This window comes from Pygocentrus nattereri, chromosome 9 (genome assembly GCF_015220715.1).
Source record: "Pygocentrus nattereri isolate fPygNat1 chromosome 9, fPygNat1.pri, whole genome shotgun sequence".
In the NCBI taxonomy this organism is placed as follows: Eukaryota; Metazoa; Chordata; class Actinopteri; order Characiformes; family Serrasalmidae; genus Pygocentrus; species Pygocentrus nattereri.
The window spans coordinates 23,509,556-23,529,273 of NC_051219.1; the positions used below are offsets into that span (position 1 = coordinate 23,509,556).

The 19,718-nt window shown below is 40.5% G+C and overlaps 1 protein-coding gene across 2 annotated transcripts; it reads left to right on the forward strand.

The window, feature by feature from the left end:
- The first annotated feature begins 3,587 nt into the window (after positions 1 to 3,587).
- LOC108438086 (PTB domain-containing engulfment adapter protein 1-like) lies at positions 3,588 to 19,526 on the forward strand. 2 transcript variants are annotated; one of them, XM_017715630.2, is made up of 9 exons: positions 3,588 to 3,682; positions 5,133 to 5,185; positions 7,905 to 7,976; positions 13,755 to 13,856; positions 14,449 to 14,586; positions 15,114 to 15,218; positions 17,898 to 17,960; positions 19,218 to 19,263; positions 19,349 to 19,526. In XM_017715630.2, exons 2-9 carry the CDS (start codon positions 5,141 to 5,143, stop codon positions 19,387 to 19,389), a joined length of 612 nt encoding a protein of 203 aa, XP_017571119.1. In that variant the 5' UTR covers positions 3,588 to 3,682; positions 5,133 to 5,140; the 3' UTR covers positions 19,390 to 19,526. The 2 variants fall into 2 exon arrangements, with proteins under 2 accessions (XP_017571119.1, XP_037396967.1); XM_037541070.1 differs by lacking the exon at positions 7,905 to 7,976 and having other exon boundaries at positions 3,648 to 3,682.
- The last annotated feature ends 192 nt before the right edge of the window (positions 19,527 to 19,718 follow it).

The window sequence follows — 19,718 nt, forward strand, 5'->3', positions numbered from 1 at the left end:
AAAGACAGTTGTAGAAAAAAGCCTGGAAACTTTTTATCCACTCCTACAGCTAGAACTATAGAAGATTATCTCCTCTGCAAATTGCACAACCTGCATACTCGATGCAATTCCCTCAAAATTACTCAAAAAAGTACTGCCAGTCATTATAAACCCTCTTTTAACTATTGTAAACTCATCCCTTGGTCTGGGCCATGTTCCCAAAGCTTTTAAACTAGCAGTTATCAAACCTCTGATCAAGAAACCAAATCTTGATGTCACCGTTTTGTCTAATTACAGGCCTGTTTCTAACTTACCGTTTATATCAAAGATCTTAGAAAAAGCTGTGGCCCAACAACTTAGTTCATATCTACACAAGAACCATATATATGAAAAATTTCAGTGTGGATTCAGGCCACACCACAGCACTGAGACGGCTCTAGTTAAGATAACTAATGATCTTCTTCTTGCCTCTGATCAAGGCTACATATCTCTCTTAGTGCTACTTGACCTTAGCGCGGCTTTTGATACAATAGACCACAATATTCTCCTAGAAAGGTTAGAAAACATGGTTGGAGTCACAGGGACAGCCCTATCATGGTTCAGATCTTACCTATCAGAACGTTATCAGTTTGTTAGGGTAAACAATTTATCTTCCAATTATTCAAAAGTGAGATTTGGAATTCTGCAGGGGTCTATATTAGGACCATTACTATTTACACTCTACATGTTACCGTTAGGCACAGTTATAAGTAACCATGGCGTAAACTTTCATTGTTATGTAGACGATACTCAACTGTACATATCAGCCAAACCTGATGACCAATACAGGTTAAAGAAAATGGAGGACTGTGTAAAATACGTGAAAGGCTGGATGTCACGCAACTTCCTCCTATTAAACAGTAACAAAACAGAGGTTCTCCTTCTGGGTCCAAAATTAGCAAGAAGTAAATCACCAGATTTAATCTTAAATCTCGCCGACTTTCCAGCCACACCTGGCTCAGCAGCAAAAAATCTTGGCGTTATAATAGATTCAGATTTATCATTTGATCAACACATAGGCAGCATCACTAGGATAGCTTTTCTACATCTTCGCAACATTGCCAAGATCAGAAATGCCCTGTCCCTGCGTGATGCAGAAACACTAGTACATGCCTTTATTACTTCCATGCTAGACTACTGTAACACGCTACTGTCAGGATGCACGAGCAGGAATTTAAACAAACTCCAACTAGTCCAAAACGCCGCAGCCAGGGTCGTCACTAAAACTAGAAAATTTGATCATGTCAGTCAAGTGCTATCATCACTTCACTGGCTGCCTATTAAATTCCGTATTAATAAGACTAAGGGATGAGTTTACAATAGTTGAGATAGGGTTTATAATAACTGGCAGTACTTCTTTGAGTAATTTTGATGGAATTGCATCGAGTGTGCAGGTTGTGCAATTTGCAGAGGAGATAATCTTCTCTAGCTCCAGCTGTGGGAGGGGGTAAAAGGTTTCCAGACTCTTTTCTACAGCTGTGTTTTGTTCTATATCAGCCAAGTCAGATGACAGCCAAGCTGGATTTGAATTTGATACTGTGGGTTGAATTTGTTGTCTAATATTATCAATTTTATTATTAAAGAAGTCCATAAAAACTTCACTGGTGAGAGTTGCTGGGATTTCTGGTTCATTACCTGCCTGATTTTGTGTGATTTGGGAAATCACATTAAACAGAACTCTAGGATTATACTTATTATTCTCGATCAGCGAGGCCAGATATGCTGAGCGAGCTTCTGTGAGAGCATTTCTATACTCTAAAAGGCTGTCCTTCCTGGCAGTGTGGAACACTTGTAGTTTGGTATGACGCCATTTCCGCTCTAATTTCCGAGCTGTTTGTTTTAAGGTCCGGGTTTTATCGTTGGACCACGGGATGAGCTTTTTCTGCCTTATTCTTTTTATTTTAAGTGGGGCCACATTTTCTGTTGTCCCGCTGCTCGCACGTGGTCACTTCAGGTTTGTGGACAGTGGAGCGGAGGGATGCCAAACTGTTTCAGAGTGCTCTTGAGTCTGTGTGTCCTTCTGGTTCTCTCCTTTTAGCTAAGCTGTCATAGTCAGATCTGCCGGAGTCGTTAGCCACACTCTGGAAATGTTCACATTCCCTGTTTTACGTACGCACAGAAAAAATAAAACTAATTTCCTCTCCCTGCCTTTTTTCCGATTATACAACCACCCACATGTCCGGCCGGACACTGAAGGATGACTGACTGTCGAGCCCTCCTGCTACCCACTTCAGACCAGCTGCCCACACCCCAGCTACCTCCACCTACCTTGGAGTATCTGCCCACCCTACACTGATGTTTTCATAGACTACTAGCCATTACTACTACTAATACTACTGCTATTAATATTAGTAGTATAATCACTTGTAGGTAGTTTGACCAGAGGAGGATGGGTCCCCCCCTCGTGAGCCTGGTTCCTCCCAAGGTTTCTTCCTCAGTTCTGAGGGAGTTTTTCCTTGCCACTGCCGCCCCTGGCTTGCCCACCAGGGGGGTTTTACATTATTGTTAAAACTCTGTCTTTTCTGGAATTCTGTGAAGCTGCTTTGTGACAACATCCGTTATACAAGTAAATTTGATTTGATTTGATTTGATCTGAGGTGGTTCAAGCATCTGATCCAGATGCCCCCTGGACACCTCCAAGTGGGGGTGTACCAGGAAGGGGGTAATATCTCCAAGTTGGCCTGGGAGCAGGGTCATCTGGGATTCTTGGAATTCTCTGCTCTCCCAACTGCTACTGCGACCCTATCTGGACTAAACGGTTAACGATGATGATGAACATGTTATGAAGTGTTCATGTAAGATGTTATGAATGTGGTATGAAATGTTTGTTACATGTTATGAATGTGGTATGAAATGTTTATGTAATATGTTATGGTTGTGTTATGAAGTGTTTAGGTAAGATGCTATGAATGTGCTATGAAGTGTTTATATAAGGTGTTATGAATGTGTTATGAAGTTGTTTATGTAAGATGTTATTAACATGGTATGAAGTGTTTATGTAAGACACTAAAACCATGCTATGGAGTGTTTATGTAAGATGTTATGAACATTGTATGAAATGTTTGTGTAAAATGTTATAACTGTGTTATGAAGTGTTTGCCTAAGATGTTTTGAACGTGTTATGAAGTGTTTGTGTAAGATGTTATGAATGTGGCATGAAGACTATATGTAAGATGTTTTGAACATGTTATGAGGTGTTCATGTAAGTTGTTATGAATGTTTTTGAAGTGTTAATGTTAGATGTTATGAACAAGTTATGTTGACACCAGTAAAGTGGTACATTTTTTGCTGAATATGAGCCCTTTAAATGCCCAATGACAAAACTTTAAGAGGTTTGAAAATACTTATATAAACATTAATTATGGCTGTTTTTTGGAACATAAAAGTACAAAGATGTCATAAACAGACATGAGAACAATTAAAATGCAAAAATATGTAAAACCCTTTAATATCCTTTCATTTGTTTCTCAAGTTCACAGAGTGTGAGCTTGAGCAGAGCATATGAGCTGCTAGTGCTGAGAGGTTTTGTGCTGTGAGGATCATAAATGATGGGTTGCGTCACAGCAGATGCAATAAGGAAGATAAGAGCAAGGGTTAGTCATTAACTTTAGACTTTAAACCTAAGAAACGTAGGTGCATTGATTTTGAAGAGTCCCTCGAAAAAGTAAGTTATTCATATTTATATGCCTTATATTGTATTGAACATGTATTGTGTTGAATGTGTGTGAGTTCTATCTGGATGTTTTTTTTTAAATCAAACTCATGTTCAGTGTGTGCGATGTTACAGCCCAGCCAAGCCCAAATTACATAACATACATTACTGTATGTAATCATAGTCATTACAAATATTTGAAACAATATTGAAATGTCTTTTTAAGCTATATCTTATTAAATTAATACATTTATACATCTATGATATAGCCTATTTATCTGTCATCTTTTAAAACAACTACTCACAATTTATTATACTTTTTTATTTTAATGTACACACCTAAGATGATTCTCCAAGGATTTTTTAGTAAAGGGAATGGTTCTATTTAGAACCATGAAGTGGAGGTGGTGTGTTAGTGTGTGTACTGGTGTGAGTGGACCAGACACAGCGGTGTCGCTGGAGTTTTTAAACACTGTGTATTGTCCACACTATTAGATACACCTACCTTTTTCGGTCCACCCTCTAGATGTAAAGTCAGAGACAATAGCTCATCTGCTGCTGCACAGTTTGTGTTGGTCATCCACTAGCCCTACATCAGTGGTCACAGGACACTGTTTTTGGTTCTCAGTCAAGCAGTGACCCTGAGGTGTTTAAAAACTCCAGCAGCACTGCTGTGTTTGATCCACTTACACCAGTGCAACACACACTAACACACCACCACCAAAATGATCCACCACCCAAATAATACCTGCTCTGTCCTGACCATTGAAGAACAGGGTAACAAAGTATTACAGTCTGTAATTGTAGAACTATGAAGGGAAACTGTATAGTCAATGGTTTTTGTTATATCAGCCTGTGGCAGCTGTTGATCATAAACATATTATGAACACACACTGTTGATTTTATATTAAAGGAGATTCCACCACTGGTTTGAAATGAAATGGTTGTAGTAAAGGTTATAGACTCTTTTATTTCTTTACAGTGGTGGTGATAAGAACCAGGGGTCACCATGAATACAACACATTTTATTTACTATCCAAAACCACCAGTGAATCTAAGGTGTTCTGAGTTTTATATGGAAAGTTGATGGGGGGGTAGTGGAAAATCTGAAAAAATCTGAAAACACACATTTTCCTTGGGGAGTATTTTTTCTTATAATACCATACATGTACTTCTCCACTAGGAATGGATTCAAATAAATGGCTTTAAGCCAAAACTTTATCACTATTCTTTCATAAAACAACATGTCACACATCAGGCAGCGTATTCAAAACAATTTCATGTAGCCCATTTCTGTGAGGGAGCTTTTAGAGGTTGATGTCTGGTTCCAATGCGTCACACCACACCATTCATAACAACTCTGTTTACATCTTAACTGTTTAATTATGTTGAACCTTTTGAAAAATTGGTGGAATACCCCTTTATAACTGTATTGTCTCTCATTTTCTGTGATATTAATTAGGGCTGAAGATGAGTGACATTGAGGACGACACTGAGATTTCCTTCTCTGTGAAAGTGAGTGAGCTTTTCCCACAAAACTACACCACCCATAAAACATTTGGAGATGCCTAGCTTTACAAAATGCTATTTTCAAATTAACACTGTTAATTTATTGATCAGTTTGCAATATCTGATCATATTAAAGCAGGTATCAGGTTTAGAGTAAAAACAATATCACATGTCTAAATATTTGTTCCAGCATCAGTAGCAGTGCAGGCTTCAAGATAAACCTGTCACCAAAACTCATGTTCAGTATTTGTGGCTCAGAATGTTACAGTGCAGACCAGATTACATAATATACATTATCATATGTAATTATGGTATGGTATGGTACGCTAATCAGGGAATGAGGAGTGGTAAAAAGTATTTTAAAAGACATTTGACAATAGAGCTTTTTAAGCCATGTGTATATTATTTTATTTTAATATGTAGTGCTGTGCAAATGTCACCCTTTGGTTATTTAATTTAAAGCCAAACAGTGATAAATTGCATTTGCTTGTTTCAACTATGTTTCTTATTTCTGCCAACATACTGACATAATTTCACTTAATAAAATTACTTCAAACAAGTTAAAAAGATTTAGAAATAAGTTAAAGTGTCAATATCATGAAACTTCGGCCCAATTCCATTTCACCCCTGTTGGTAGCCAGCCAGCTAAAGTACCCATTCCACCTTAAACTGTCCAGCTATTCTGACACGTGAAGCACCAGAATGTAAATGCTGCTCCATTTAAGGTGGAAAAGGAAGGTAACAAATATCTGACTTCAGTATCACTGAAGAATTAGGGGTGGGTGATAAATAATTGCCCCTCGTCTTTGATGGTCTTTGATTCCCTAAATGTAACTTATGTGTATGTAACTTAAATGTAAAGCCCGAAGGTGAGGTTGCTAACCTTTCTCTCCTCTGCTATCACTGCAGACTGGCAGGGTTGTCTACAGAGCACCGCTAGTAGCCTGTTAATGAAATAATGTTCTTTTTTATTTCGGGGGGAGAGTATTTCAACCATTACCTCTTTTATCTCAGGGGCAAGGTGACTCTCAGAAACAAGGGGTAGGGGTAAAAATAACAAATGGGACTGGGCCTGATTTTCTTCACTATTTTAAACATAAAAGTTTAAAGTTTGAGGCAGTATAGAAACATTATCGAAAGTTTCAGCTAAACTAAGCTAAACTACTAAAACAGCCTATCATTCTTTTTGTGATGTCATTAAAACCATCACATTTGCATATATCCACCTATTCAACCTACAAAAGTTTAGCTCAACCCATTCAAGCTTAAGCTACACTACATTTCCAAAAGTATTCACTCGTTTGCCTTCACACACAAATGAACTTGAGTGGCATCCCATTCTTATTCCATATGGTTTAATGTAATGTCGGCCCAACCTTTGCAACTATAATAGCTTCAACTCTTCTGCAAAGGCTTTCCACAAGGGTTAGGAGTGTGTGTATGGGAATTTTTAACCATTCTTCCGAAGCTCATTTGTGAGGTCAGACACTGATATTGGACGAGAAGGCCTGGCTCACAGGCTCCACTCTAATTCATCCCAAAGGTGTTCTATTGGTTAAGGTCAGGACTTCCACACCAAACTCACTCATCCATGTCTTTATGGACCTTGCTTTGTGCACTGGTGTGCAGTCATGTTGGAACAGGAAGGGTCCATCCCCAAACTGTTCCCACAAAGTTGGGAGCATGAAATTGTGCAAATTCTCTTGGTCTGCTGAAGCATTGAGTTTTTTTTCCCTGGAACTACAGGGCTGAGCCCAACTCCTGACAAACAACCTGTACCATAATGCCCCCTCCACCACAATTTACACTTGGCACAATGCAGTCAGACAAGTACCATTCTCTTGGCAACCGCCAAACCCAGAGTCATCCATCAGATTCGTCATTCCAGAGAACACGTCTCCACTGCTCTACAGTCCAGTGGTGGTATTTTACAACAGTGCATTCAACGCTTTGCATTGCACTTGGTGACGTATGGCTTGGATGCAGCTGCTCAGCCTTAAAAATTCATTCCATGAAGTTCTCTACACTGTTCTTTAGCTAATTTAAAGGCCACATGAAGTTTGGAGGTCTGTATTGATTGACTCTGCAGAAAGCTGGTAACCTCTGAGCACTATACGCTATACTAATTCTTTGAGTTCCTGAGAGCAACCCATTCTTTCATAAATGTTTGTAGAAGCAGTTTGGATGCCTAGGTGTTTGGTTTCATACACCTGTGGCCATGGAAATGACTGGAATACCTGAATTCAATTATTTGGATGGGTGAGTGAATACTTTTGGAAGTATAGTGTATTAGTTTTAGCCTTGACTGTTTTTGGTACAAGCAACACAACAAAGGAGGGCCAATCAGAACACATAAGATCAGCACTGATGGAGAATGTGTTATCAGCGGTTCCACATAGAGTCTTTTTGAAAGGCCTAAATATAGCATCAAAAAAGGTACTTCTACTGTGGCAAGCTCAACGTTGTAACAATGTTACATTTTGTATTTTATATAGAACCATGCACAACACATTCTCTATCAATTGTCCATCAATCTGACGCAAAGAACACTTTAATCATGCAGAGTGTTCTTTGAGTGTCCATGGTTCGGTATAGATCTATTTTCTTTAATAAAGAACCCTTAAAGAACCATCTTTTTAAGACTGTCCAGTGAAAACCACTGTACAGTGAAATGAGGTGTGTGTGTGTTTGGTTGGTGTTAACTGATGGTGAGTCTAATCCTTAGTTCCTGGACCGTGTGGAAGTGGTCCGTCCAGACGGAATGCAGATCCTGATTGAGGCAGTAGCATCTCTGCAGGTTCTTCACAACAACAACACAATTTAAATTAGACACAATCACAGTGTTTACACTGGAGAATCAGTTCTTGCTAACTGCTTTCACTGTACTGTAAAAAATCCAACTTAAATTTACTGACCTACCCTGTTTAGAACCATACGTTCTGCACAGAGCCATTTCATGCTTAAATAGTTCTTTACACAGTGAACTTGTTCTTCAGATTGATAGAAAATGTTTTGTATATGGTTCTATAGAGAATCTTTTTAAAAGGTCCTCATTTAAGCATGAGATGGTTCTATACAGAATATATAGTTCTAAACAAAACCACTCTCTTTACTATAAAAAAACCCTGAAAAACCATCCTTGTTATGAGTGTATATAGAGCTATTTGCATGCTTAAATGGTTCTTTGCATGGTGAAATGTGCTGCATTTTTGGTTCTTCATAGCACCAAAAAGGGTTCTGCTATTGTGACAATATCATACTCATGACAATAGAAAAACCCTTTTTGGTGCTACATAGAACAACACATTCTTCATCAATCTGAAGAACAATGTCATCATGCGAAAAACCATTTAAGCATGGAAATTGTTCTATATAGAACTCATAAATTGAATGATTTTCTTTACTAAAGAACCCCTAAAAAACCTTAGTGTTTAAGAGTGTCCATAGAACCATTTACATGCTAAAATGATTCTTTGCATAGTGAAATGGTTCTTCAGATGGATTTCTTAAGATGTGGTGTTGTATTTGGTTCTATATAGAACTTTTTTGAAAATGGCTCTACAGAGCTCCAAATAGGGTTCTGCTAATGTTACTAGCTTGACATTGTAATAATAGCACCAACCTTTTTTGGTGCTGTATAGAACACATTCCCACTAAAAAGAGCTTGAAAAAACATCTTTTTAAAGATTGTATAGAGAACTATTGGCATCCTTTAATGGTTCTTTGCAGTTTGAAATGGTTCTTTAGATTGTTAGAAAATGTGTATGGTTCTGTAAAGCACCCAAAAGGGTCCTGCTGTTGTGATGATGTCAAGATTGTAACAACAGAAGACCCTTTCTTGGTGCTCTAAAGAACCATTTCACCATGCAAAGAACCATTTAAGCATGAGATGCTTCTGTATAGAACTCATGGTTCTGAACAGAAAAAACCCTTGAAGAACCATCTTTCTTAAGAAAGATACCACAAGAAACCACAGAATTTGAAAATGTAGTTGTTGTGTGTATTCATATTTATAAATGCTGCTGTACACCATTCATTAATAACTAATGAGCTTTACATCAATACATGTTTACAGATAATCACAGTCAATAACTTTCTCATAGAGACATAAGCTTTATGATTTGTTTAGTATGTATATCTTATGACAAAATATCTTTAAGGTAAGTAAGAGAACTCGTGTGAAGTCATAACTCCTGCTAACAGATTTTTGTGAATATGTATACTTTAGTTACAGATCCCCACAACCCAAAAAGATAAGTGACTTAGAAGGTGTGTGTGTGTCTGTGTGTGTGTGTGTGTGTGTGTACTTATAGATTTTCTTGCAGTAGCTAAAGTAAGGTGGAAACAACATACAAACACTTGGAGTACCATAGCAACCATATAGCAACACTTCAGTGACCATCGAGAATCTAATAGCAACTACCTGAAAAACCATAGTGACCACCTGGAATACCACAACAACCACCTGGCGCCCCCCCTAATAACCACTTGGGATACCGTGACCACTAACTAGCAGCACCTTAGCAACCACTTGGGATACCATAATAACCACCTAGCAACACCTTAGCAACCACCTTGAATCCCATAGCAACCACATAGCTCCACCCTAAAACCACCTGGAATACCATTGCAACTGCCTAGACACACACCTAGTAATCATTTGGAATACTATAGCAACCACCTAGCAACACCTTACCAACATCATAGCACCCATCTGGGGTCCCATAGTAACCACTTAGCAACAGCCTAGCAACCATCTGGGATACCATAGCTACTACCCAGAAACACCCTAGTAACCACCTGGAATGTCGTTGCAATTGCCTAGCTACACCCTAGTACCCATCTTGGATACCATAGCTACCACCTAGTAACACCTTAGCAAACAGAATTTCATAACAACCACCTAGCAACCAATTGGGATTCCACAGCAATTTCAAAATTCATGAGTTTTATTGTCATATGCACAATAGAAACAGGCAGTTACACTGTACAATGAAATTCTTACTTTGTTGTTCATCCATTCACCAAATATAATCTTAATATAATCTTAGAATAAAAAAATTGAAAAATTGCAAAAAATAACACTAAAAACAATAGTAACATAATAGTATAGTGAGTGAGGTATTCACAAGCCTGATGGCCTGTGAATAGCTTCTGTTTGTCAGTCTTGTAGTCCTGGACTTGACACTCCTGTAGCAGAGTGGGAAGAGTTTATGCTGGGGGTGTGTACTGTCCCTGATTATGTTGTGGGTCCTCCTGATGACCCTGGTGTGATAAATGTCATGTAGTGAGGGGAAGGCTGCTCCTGAGATGGACTGTGCCATTTTGATCACGTGCTGGAGAGCCTTTCTGTCCTGAGCAGTGTAGTTTCCATACCAGACCATGATGGAACTGTTAAGAACACTCCTGATCGTACTCCTGTAGAAGGTGCTGAGAATTTTGCCTGGCATGCCAAATTTCCTCAGCCTTCTTAGAAAGTCACTGCTGGGACTTCCTGATGATGAGGAGTGTGCTGTGAGACTAGGTGAGATCCTCACTGATGTGGATGCCAAGGAATTTGAAGGTTTTCACCCTCTCCACCTCTTTCTCACCTATGTATTGGGGTGTGTGCAGCTCCCACTTCCTCCTTGGTCTTGTCTGCATTCAAGGAAAGATTGTTGTCACAAGACCAGGCCACCAGCTCAGCCACCTCCTTCCTGTACGCAGTCTCATCCCCACCAGTGATCAGTCCAGTGACTGTAGTATCATTAGCAAACTTGATGATGCTGGTGTTGTTCTGGGAGGCCATGCAGTCATACGTGAAGAGCGTGTATAGAAGGGGTCTCAGCACACAGCCCTGGGGGACCCCTGTACTCACTGATCTTGTGTTGGATGTGCAGCTGCCGACTTTGACTGACTGGGCTCTGTCTGTTAAAAAGTTCAGTACCCAGTTGCAGAGGGTGGGTGTCAGTCCGAGGGTGTGGAGCTTTTCTGAGAGTTTATATGGAATGACCTGTAATCAATAAAGAGCATTCTGACATACACGTCCTTGCCCTGCAGGTGTGTGAGGGCTGTGTGAAGCGCAGTGTTCATTGCATTGTCTGTGGACCAGTTCCGACAGGATGCAAACTGAAGAGGGTCTATGGTGTTCAGAATGGTCTCCTTGATATGTCTCATGATTATTCTCTCAAAGCACTTCATCATGATTGGGGTGAGTGCAACATGGCGATAGTCATTTAGGCAGGTCACAGCGCTTTTCTTTGGGAGGGGAACAATGGTGGTGGTCTTGAAGCAGGATGGCACAAAAGCTTGCACGAGGGACACACTGAATATGTCCACAAACACATGAGCCAGTTCTGATAAGCAAACCCTGAGTGCATGCCTGGGGATGTAGTCTGGGCTGGCTGCTCTCTGTGGGTTTATTCTCTTCAAGGTCCTGCACACATCCACTGATGTCACAGTGAGCAATGTATTCTGTGGCTCTCCTTGGCCATAGCGTCAGCCATGGTTGAGGGCCTCGAAGCACGCATAGAACTCATTCAGCTTACTAGGTAGTGTGGTGTGGCTGGTTGTGACCACCCTGCTCGTCTGCTGGTAGTGGGTGATGTGCTGCAGTCCTTGCCACATGCACCAGCAGTCCACGGTGATGTAGTATCCACCCAGCTTCAGCCTGTCTCTCCTGGCCTCTATCATAGATCTATGCAGATCATATCTGGACATTTTGTAGTCTTCAGCGTTGCCTGAAAGAAATGCAGCATGGTAAGCACATAGCATGGACCAAACTTCACAGTTTATCCAAGGTTTCTGTTTGGGGTATTTTCTGCAGCGCTTTGTAGGAACAATTCTTTCAATGCAGCTGCTGATGTAGCCCATTACCCCAGAAGCATACTCCTCTAGATCAACAGTACAGTCCTCTCTCACAGCAGCAGTTCTGAACACATCCCAGTCTGTACTGCCAAAGCAGTCCTGAGGCACTAGGTCAGTTTCGTCATTCCACACTTTGATAGTTTTACTCACTGGAAGTGCTTGCTTGAGGAGTTGTCTGTATGCTGGGCAGAGGAATACGGAGATGTGGTCGGACTGTCCGAAGTGTGGCCAAGGCACAGCCCTGTAGGCCCCCCTCACGTTGCTGTAGACTTGGTCAAGTATGTTACTCTCCCTCGTTCGAAAGTTCACATGCTGATGATACTTGGGGAGGACAGTCCTCAGGTTGCAGTGGTCGAAAGTCGCCGGCAACAATGAACACGGCATCCAGGTGCACGGTCTCTTGTTTACTAATGGCATCATGCAGTAGCCCTAGCGCCGTGGCGAGTTCACATATAGAGGGATGTAAACAGCCAGAATAAACACAGCGCTGAACTCTCTAGGCAGACAGAAGGTTGACACTTCACCATCAGCAGCTCTAAGTCAGCTGAACAATATTTTTCAACAGTCTTTATATCAGAACACCACCTGTTGTTCATGTAGATGCAGACAGCGCTGCCTTTGTTATTCCCCAGCGATGCCATGTGGTTCCAGTGGTGGACGGAGTGCATTACTGGATCACTGAGTCTGGCACGCTGTGCGAGAGCCATTTTTCCATGAGAATAAGAGCACAGAACTCTCTGATCTCACACTGAGTTGTAAGCTTGTTAGCAACACCTTAGCAGCCACCTAAAATACTATATTTGTCATGTTTGGCTCCTCCCACTACTCCGTGTGCTTTTTCAATTTACTTTCTGATCGTCCATGTTCTGTTCCACGTTCTGTGCCTGTTTCTGCTTCTGTGCCTGTTTCTGCTTCTGTGCCTTTGGATTCTGCTCCTGCTCCTGTTTCTGCTTCCGTTCTGGTTCCTGTTGTCCCTGCTCCTGTTCCCGTTCCTGCTTCTGTGTCTGTGACTGTCCCGTGTTCTGTCCCGGCTCCTGTCCTGGTTTAGTTCTGCCTGTTTTTGGTCTCTTGTGTCTGTTTGGTTTTGTTTTTGTTTGGCACGCTTCGGAGCCGCGCGCCTAGGTGGGGGGATCTGTCATGGTTGGCTCCTCCCACTACTCCATTTGCTTTTTCAGTTTACTTTCTGATTGTCCATGTGCCCCTTTGTTTTGGTCTTCCACATGCATTTGTTTTTCCATCTAGTCCGGCCCCTTATTTCGTGGCTCTGCCCCTGATTGTTTCCACCTGTCCCTCATCATCCCTGTTGTATTTAAGCCCTGTGTTTGCCCCTTGTTGTTTTGTTGTTCGGATGTTTGATCATGTTGGGTGTATTGTATTCTCGTGGTGTTTGGTTCTTGTTTGAGGTTCTGTGTTCATTTGGTCATGTCTGTCCCTCCTGCTCTCCGTATAGGCTATTTGAACCTGGACCATTTTGACCATGACCCTGGATTTGCCCTTAATAAAAGTCGCTTATCTCAGCGTATACGTCCGCCTCCTCGCTCCTCGGCGTTACAATATTAACTGTTTCACAGCACCCTAGCAACTACCTGGCAACTGCTAAAGTTTCAGGAAACATACTTTTCTAGTTTAAATGTGTTTCTTTAAAATATACTTTTCAAAAAATACAGAAAGATATATTTTAGATTGATTTTTACAATAAAAAGTTTCATCTCCTTCATATCTCTCCCAGAAACCCAACAGAGAAGTGAGAGAGAAGGTGAAGAAGAAGAAGGCCAAAGTGCATCTGTTCATCTCTAGGAGCGCCATCGACATCCTAGAGCATAAAACGAAGGTAATGCCTGAGAGGAGCAGTTGGTTATCAGCTCTGCAGCAGACTGATCAGAGAGAGATTGATTCAGATCAAAGATCAAAGCTGTCATCTACTGACAGACACATTAATATAACAGCAACAGCTCAGAGTGTAACCATTATTTATTACTTTAAAGTAGGTTATTACAGCTTTAAGCACTAAATATTAAAGTTATAATGATTACTCTTCTCTCTTTTCCTTCACTCTCTTACCTCTCTCTCTGCTCTCATTCTCTCACTCTCTTTTTCCTCACCCCTTCTTCCTCATTCTGTCTCTAACTTTCTTAACTTCCTTCCCCCTTTTCTCACCATTTTCCCTTTCTCACTCTGACTCTCTCTTCTCTCTTCCCCTTCTACCTCTATCTTTTTCATTATCTGTCTTCCACTCTTTTGTTCTATCCCTCTCTCTTTTTCTCCATTTCTTCCTCCCTCTCTCTCTTTAACACCACATATCTTTCTCTCTCTCGTCTCTCCCTGTCCATCTTTTTTCTATCTCTCTATCTCTCTCTTCTCTTTATCTCTCTCTCTCTCTCTCTCTCTCGCTCTCTCTCTCTCTCTCTTTCTCTCTCTCTCAGTTCATGCTTTATACATGCTCTCTTTCCTCCGTCTCGTTCTGTGCTGTTCATCAGACGCAGCCTAAACTATTCGGCTTCATTGCTAAACACCCGGCGGTTGACACCTTCCACTGCTATGTCTTCCAGAGCAGGAAGTTTGTGAGTACTGCACTGTCCATAAGTGCCCCCTACTGACCAGAGCTGATTTGTACATTTGGAAATTATATATATATATATATATATATATATATATATATATATATATATATATATATATATATATATATATATATATATATATATATATATATATATATGTATGTATGTATTTATGGAACTCCACCAGCTTTTCACAATGCAAAGAACCATTCAAGCATGCACATGGTTGTAGATAGTACTCTGGTTCTAACTACCACCACTCCCTTCATGAAGCTTTTTTGACAGTGTAAGGGATGAAATGATGGGAAATGGTCATGTAAAAATAAATTATGGTTGTTTTTGGTATATAAAGCAACACACATCTTGAATAAGATAAGGAAATGTAGGATATGAGTTTTTTTCCCCCACTGTTAGAATTTAGTATAAATGAGAGTTTTTACCTCTCTCACTGTAACAGCTGTGGACTGTGTGTAGCTGAAGGTGAGACATGCTAACTGCTCTTGTCTTCTCCACTCTTCCTCTCCCAGTCCCACCTGCTGGTGTCGGTGATCGGTGATGCATTTCAGGCGAGTCGGCAGAGTGTGAGTCTGAGAGGGAGTCGGGATCTGGTGGTGGAGGCTCTCAGACACAAGGTCAGAAAATATACAACATGCTAACCTCCATACAAATCAACTGCAGTTCTGTTAGGGTGTCAAATGCTTGGAGACATATTTTTAAAACACATTTAATCAAAAGTAGGGATGCATTGATACTGATAATGGTATTGGGTACTGGGCCGATACCATGCGTACACATATTCAAAAAATGCACCAATTTCAAAATTATGATACCAGCTGATACCGTGTGACTAACTACATAACAGTTATGTGATGGAAGTTGAGTGAACTTCAAATAATCACTGATGATGTCATGAATAACAAGAAGGGAATGCCAAACAACAAGAGAAAAAAAACTCCACAGATCACAGTAGAGCGTGGTGTGGCTTTTCAACCAGCCCCGGACCGCATTGCTAGCCTTTAGGGACCCGGAGATACAGACCTTGGAATCTTGCACATTTATATCCGACTTAGGCACACATTAGGTAGCCTTGCAGAGTAATTTACCTGTGGCTGAAGAGCCTGACTTTAAACTTTGCAAGGTTACAGAGCTTTTTGTCCCCTCTCCAACAACACAGGACTTTGCACTGTAGGCTTCAGGAAACAATGTTCAATATCTGATCTTTGAATCTCTGTAGATTAGTGGACACATGTTAGAATGAAGCCAAACTCCACAGGTCAGTAGAGCATGTAGAACAGTAGTGCCGTTTTCAGTGAGTCTTGGATCACATTGCTAGCCTTCAGGAAACCAGAAATACAGACCCCAGAATCCTCACCTGCTGTCTTCTCTAAAGCATCTTTAGTTAGTGTCAAAATCATGTCATAATATCAAACTTAGTGAAATAGTCTGTGTAACCCAAAATTTATGCTGCCATGCCAATGAACAGATGACTCAAGCTGGCAGTGAAGGTGGCTGTTCTCACACAAGGATGTGTTTCTGACCGTTGGACACAAAGCCATCAGGCACTTTGAACATTCCGCCTTGAGAGATTCCCCCCAGGAATTCACTGTGTGATTTTAACCCGTTTATAAATGTGAGTGTTCAAGGTTGTATATAGAACCATTTCCTTCTCTAAAGAATGCTTGAAAAATCATCTTTTTTAAGACTGTGTGTACTATGTTCACTTAGCAGAACTGCTGTAGCTCAGTGTCCTTGTATTATGTTGAATGAATCAGCTTTGTTGATAATGGTCAGTAGACCGAGCATCTGTAGAGGCTGCATTTCACATAGCAGGTCAATGTGATGGAGCGTTTTCGTACAGCGTGAGTATATAAGTCATAGACTTATGATCTACTCAAATGTATAATGTGAGTCACCAAAGAGAAGCTGGTGTTCTGAATCACTGGAAGTGCTTCTTTATCATTTTAAAGAGAAATAAAATGATGTTAGCATTTTTTATGTGTAAACTTTAAAGGGAACCTATTACACTTTTTCATATTTTTTTCTCTTTTTTATTAGCATCTTTTTGTGCATATACACACAAGTCACAAAGCTCAAAATGTTTCTCAGTTGCCTGAAACACCTTTTTGGAATTCCAGCCCTTTTCCTTTGTTAAAAGACGACACAATTGCGTAACACGGTCATTACTGCCCACCTATCGACAAACTCAACATGCCCTCATACAGCGCACAGCGACTACTGGAGGGGGAAGAGTGTGTTCAGTGTTGTAGCCGTGTGGAGAAAACACTGACCTGACTTTCAGGATCCAGTCTGGATCAAACTGATACTGCAGAACTGTTGCTGCTGGAGAAACAGCCACAGCAGAGTTTACAGCTCCTCAGGAGAGAAGGGTCTGTCTGCAGACTGCAGGACAGGGGCAGAACCTGGAGGGGTGAAACCACTTTGCAGGTCGACCGATCAAGACAGGGTAGGTGAGCTGGCCAATCAGAGCATGCTGGGCTCATCAGAAGTGTTAGAAATTTAGCAGGAAGAGCCAGGAGACTGGAGCTTCGGCATTGACTGGAGTTCATTTCCACATACAGCGTACAGCATGGTTGATCAATGGTCAATCAGCTGTATCAGGAGTCTAGTCTTATTCACGTGCATGCAGAGAATCGTGCACGGGCACAGCTTGGTCACTGGTGTGTCACCAGTCCAGTCTGGTCACCAGTCCAGTCTGGTCAGCAGTTCAGTCTGGTCAGCAGTTCAGTCTAACAAGAATATTTTGGAAGGATCTTATATACATTGAAAACTGGAGGGAGGAGGGAGGAAGGAAAGGAGTTTGAGGAGGAGTAAGGAGGAGGTGAAGAAGGAGAACATGAAATGAGATGTAGGGGGTAGAGGGGGTGATTGTTATCACCTTCAGTTTATAAGACAAAGGGTCATCTCAGTACCAACAAAGGAGTGAGTTGACAAGGTTAGAATGTTATCACCTTTCACCTCATCCCTTGAGGGCCATTTGCTAAAACTCTACAGTAAACATGGTTAAGACCCTTAAGAAAATAACACATAAGGGAAAACAACATATATTGAGAACATTTTCTCTCAGAAAATCTCTTCTCTAACAGAGCGTTTCAGACAGAGGGTGAATAGAGATGAACAGTATGAGGAAAATGATGTGTTTTTGGAACACTGAAGCTGTAAATCTATTAAATAAAATGTTGAACATTAACAATGAGCACAATAGGTCCTCTTTAATCTTTGTCTTTAACACTGGAGCTGCGAATATGTGAATGAATGGCGTTAATAATAAGGTTTGTTTCATTTCTGCACAGAATAATGTCTTACAAAGAGAAAACACTGAACTGAAGAGGAAACTGCAGGACAATCATGGAGATGTGAGTGTATCACATACATGTCCTTTGGCTTTGAATGACCCTATACTTTAATTATATTCTTATTCCTTCAATCATGGTCATATTTTTCATTAAAACACAAAAAAGTGCTTAACTGAAGAAAGTGTGGCCATTCTAATGTTCCACACTGATTTTGGGACTTTGGGACACATTTAGTGCAAAAGAATGGGATCTAACTGCTAACAATGTGGCCATGAGGGACAGGGATGCAGCCTCACTTCCTGCTCTTAAATGAATGGGGGCTAAAATAAAGCTCTGCCTACATGCAACTCATGATAAATCTAAATAAAATAAGTAAATAAATGAATATCACTGAAAAAAAAACAAATGTAATTATTAATTATTTTCAGTAGTGTATATTGTTCCTATATACACACACACACATATATATATATATATATAGGAGCAGTCATGGGCTGGAGGTTAGGGAACCATCCCTGTGAACGGAAGGTCGCCGGTTTGATCCTCTCGGCTGACAGTCCATGACAGAAGTGTTCTGAGCAAGGCACCTAACCCCCAATTGCTCTCTGGGTGCCATGGATAGAGCTGCCCACTGCTCTGGGCAAGTGTGCTCACTGGCCCCTAGTGTGTGTTTTAACTAGTGTGCATGTATGTGGGTGTTTCACTGCACGGATGGGTTAAATGTTAAATGAGGTCTAATTCCACAGCGTGTAAACACAATTGGCAAAATAGTTCTAAATTCTAAATATATGTAAACATCATGCTTGTTTTATGTTTTCTCATCAAGTTTTGGATGGAAACAAACAATTTACAGTCTTCAAAAGCCGAGTGGAAAATTGCCCAATCAGGATTGTTTTCTCAGTGGTATCTCGGTACATACAGCCAATCGAGCTCTCCCATTGGTTAGGACTACAGGAACTTTATTTACACTTCACTTACATGCTAGATCCAACATCATTAGAATTAGGGTTATGTTCAACATTTAGCCTATTCAGTGATGTTACGCCTGTAATGTGAAGTTATTTCAGTACTCATAGCGCCACATTATGGAGAATCTTCAGCCTGGTCCATGCAGTGCTTTACGTCTAAAAATGTCCAGGTCTGCACCGCCCCCTGCTGTTGATTTATGTATTTTGTGTTATGAACAGTAGGTTCAGATTCTCACCACAGCAGTGAAAAACATCACCAAAATAAATAAAGTGCTGTATCTGTGTACATGTGTGTGCTGGTGCTTAAGGAACTAACCGTTCTTCTTGTTTCTTTTGCTGTAATATTCAGACGCATCTTTATGAGGACCCTGACACAGAGCAGACCAACTCACATGGTCAGTACACACATACGCACTCAGTTTGTTGTGTATAAGGAAACATGTTATATTAAAAATATATATATTTATTTTTTTATTGCAGTGAGATTCAGCTCCAGTGGGGGTTTCCTGAGGAACACCTAAGAGAGAGAGCGAGAGCAGGAACAAGACTTCAATATGAATTTTTAATACTAATACTGATGCACATACTAATAGTAATGCTGATATTTTTTCATAATGATGGTAGAATTTGTTTTGCTGCTAAATAAATAATTACTGTTTTATTGCTGTGTTTGTGATGCAACACATACTTTCATTAATAATCAGGCCTAATTTTAGACACTTTGGCTGCTTCAGATAAGCAGAAAATCCAGTTGACACTGTCAACCTGACACAATATGCTTTAGTAAATATGCAAGTGTTTACTGCACAGATTCCCCCTAATTTACTTTACATGAATGGAATGGAAATGA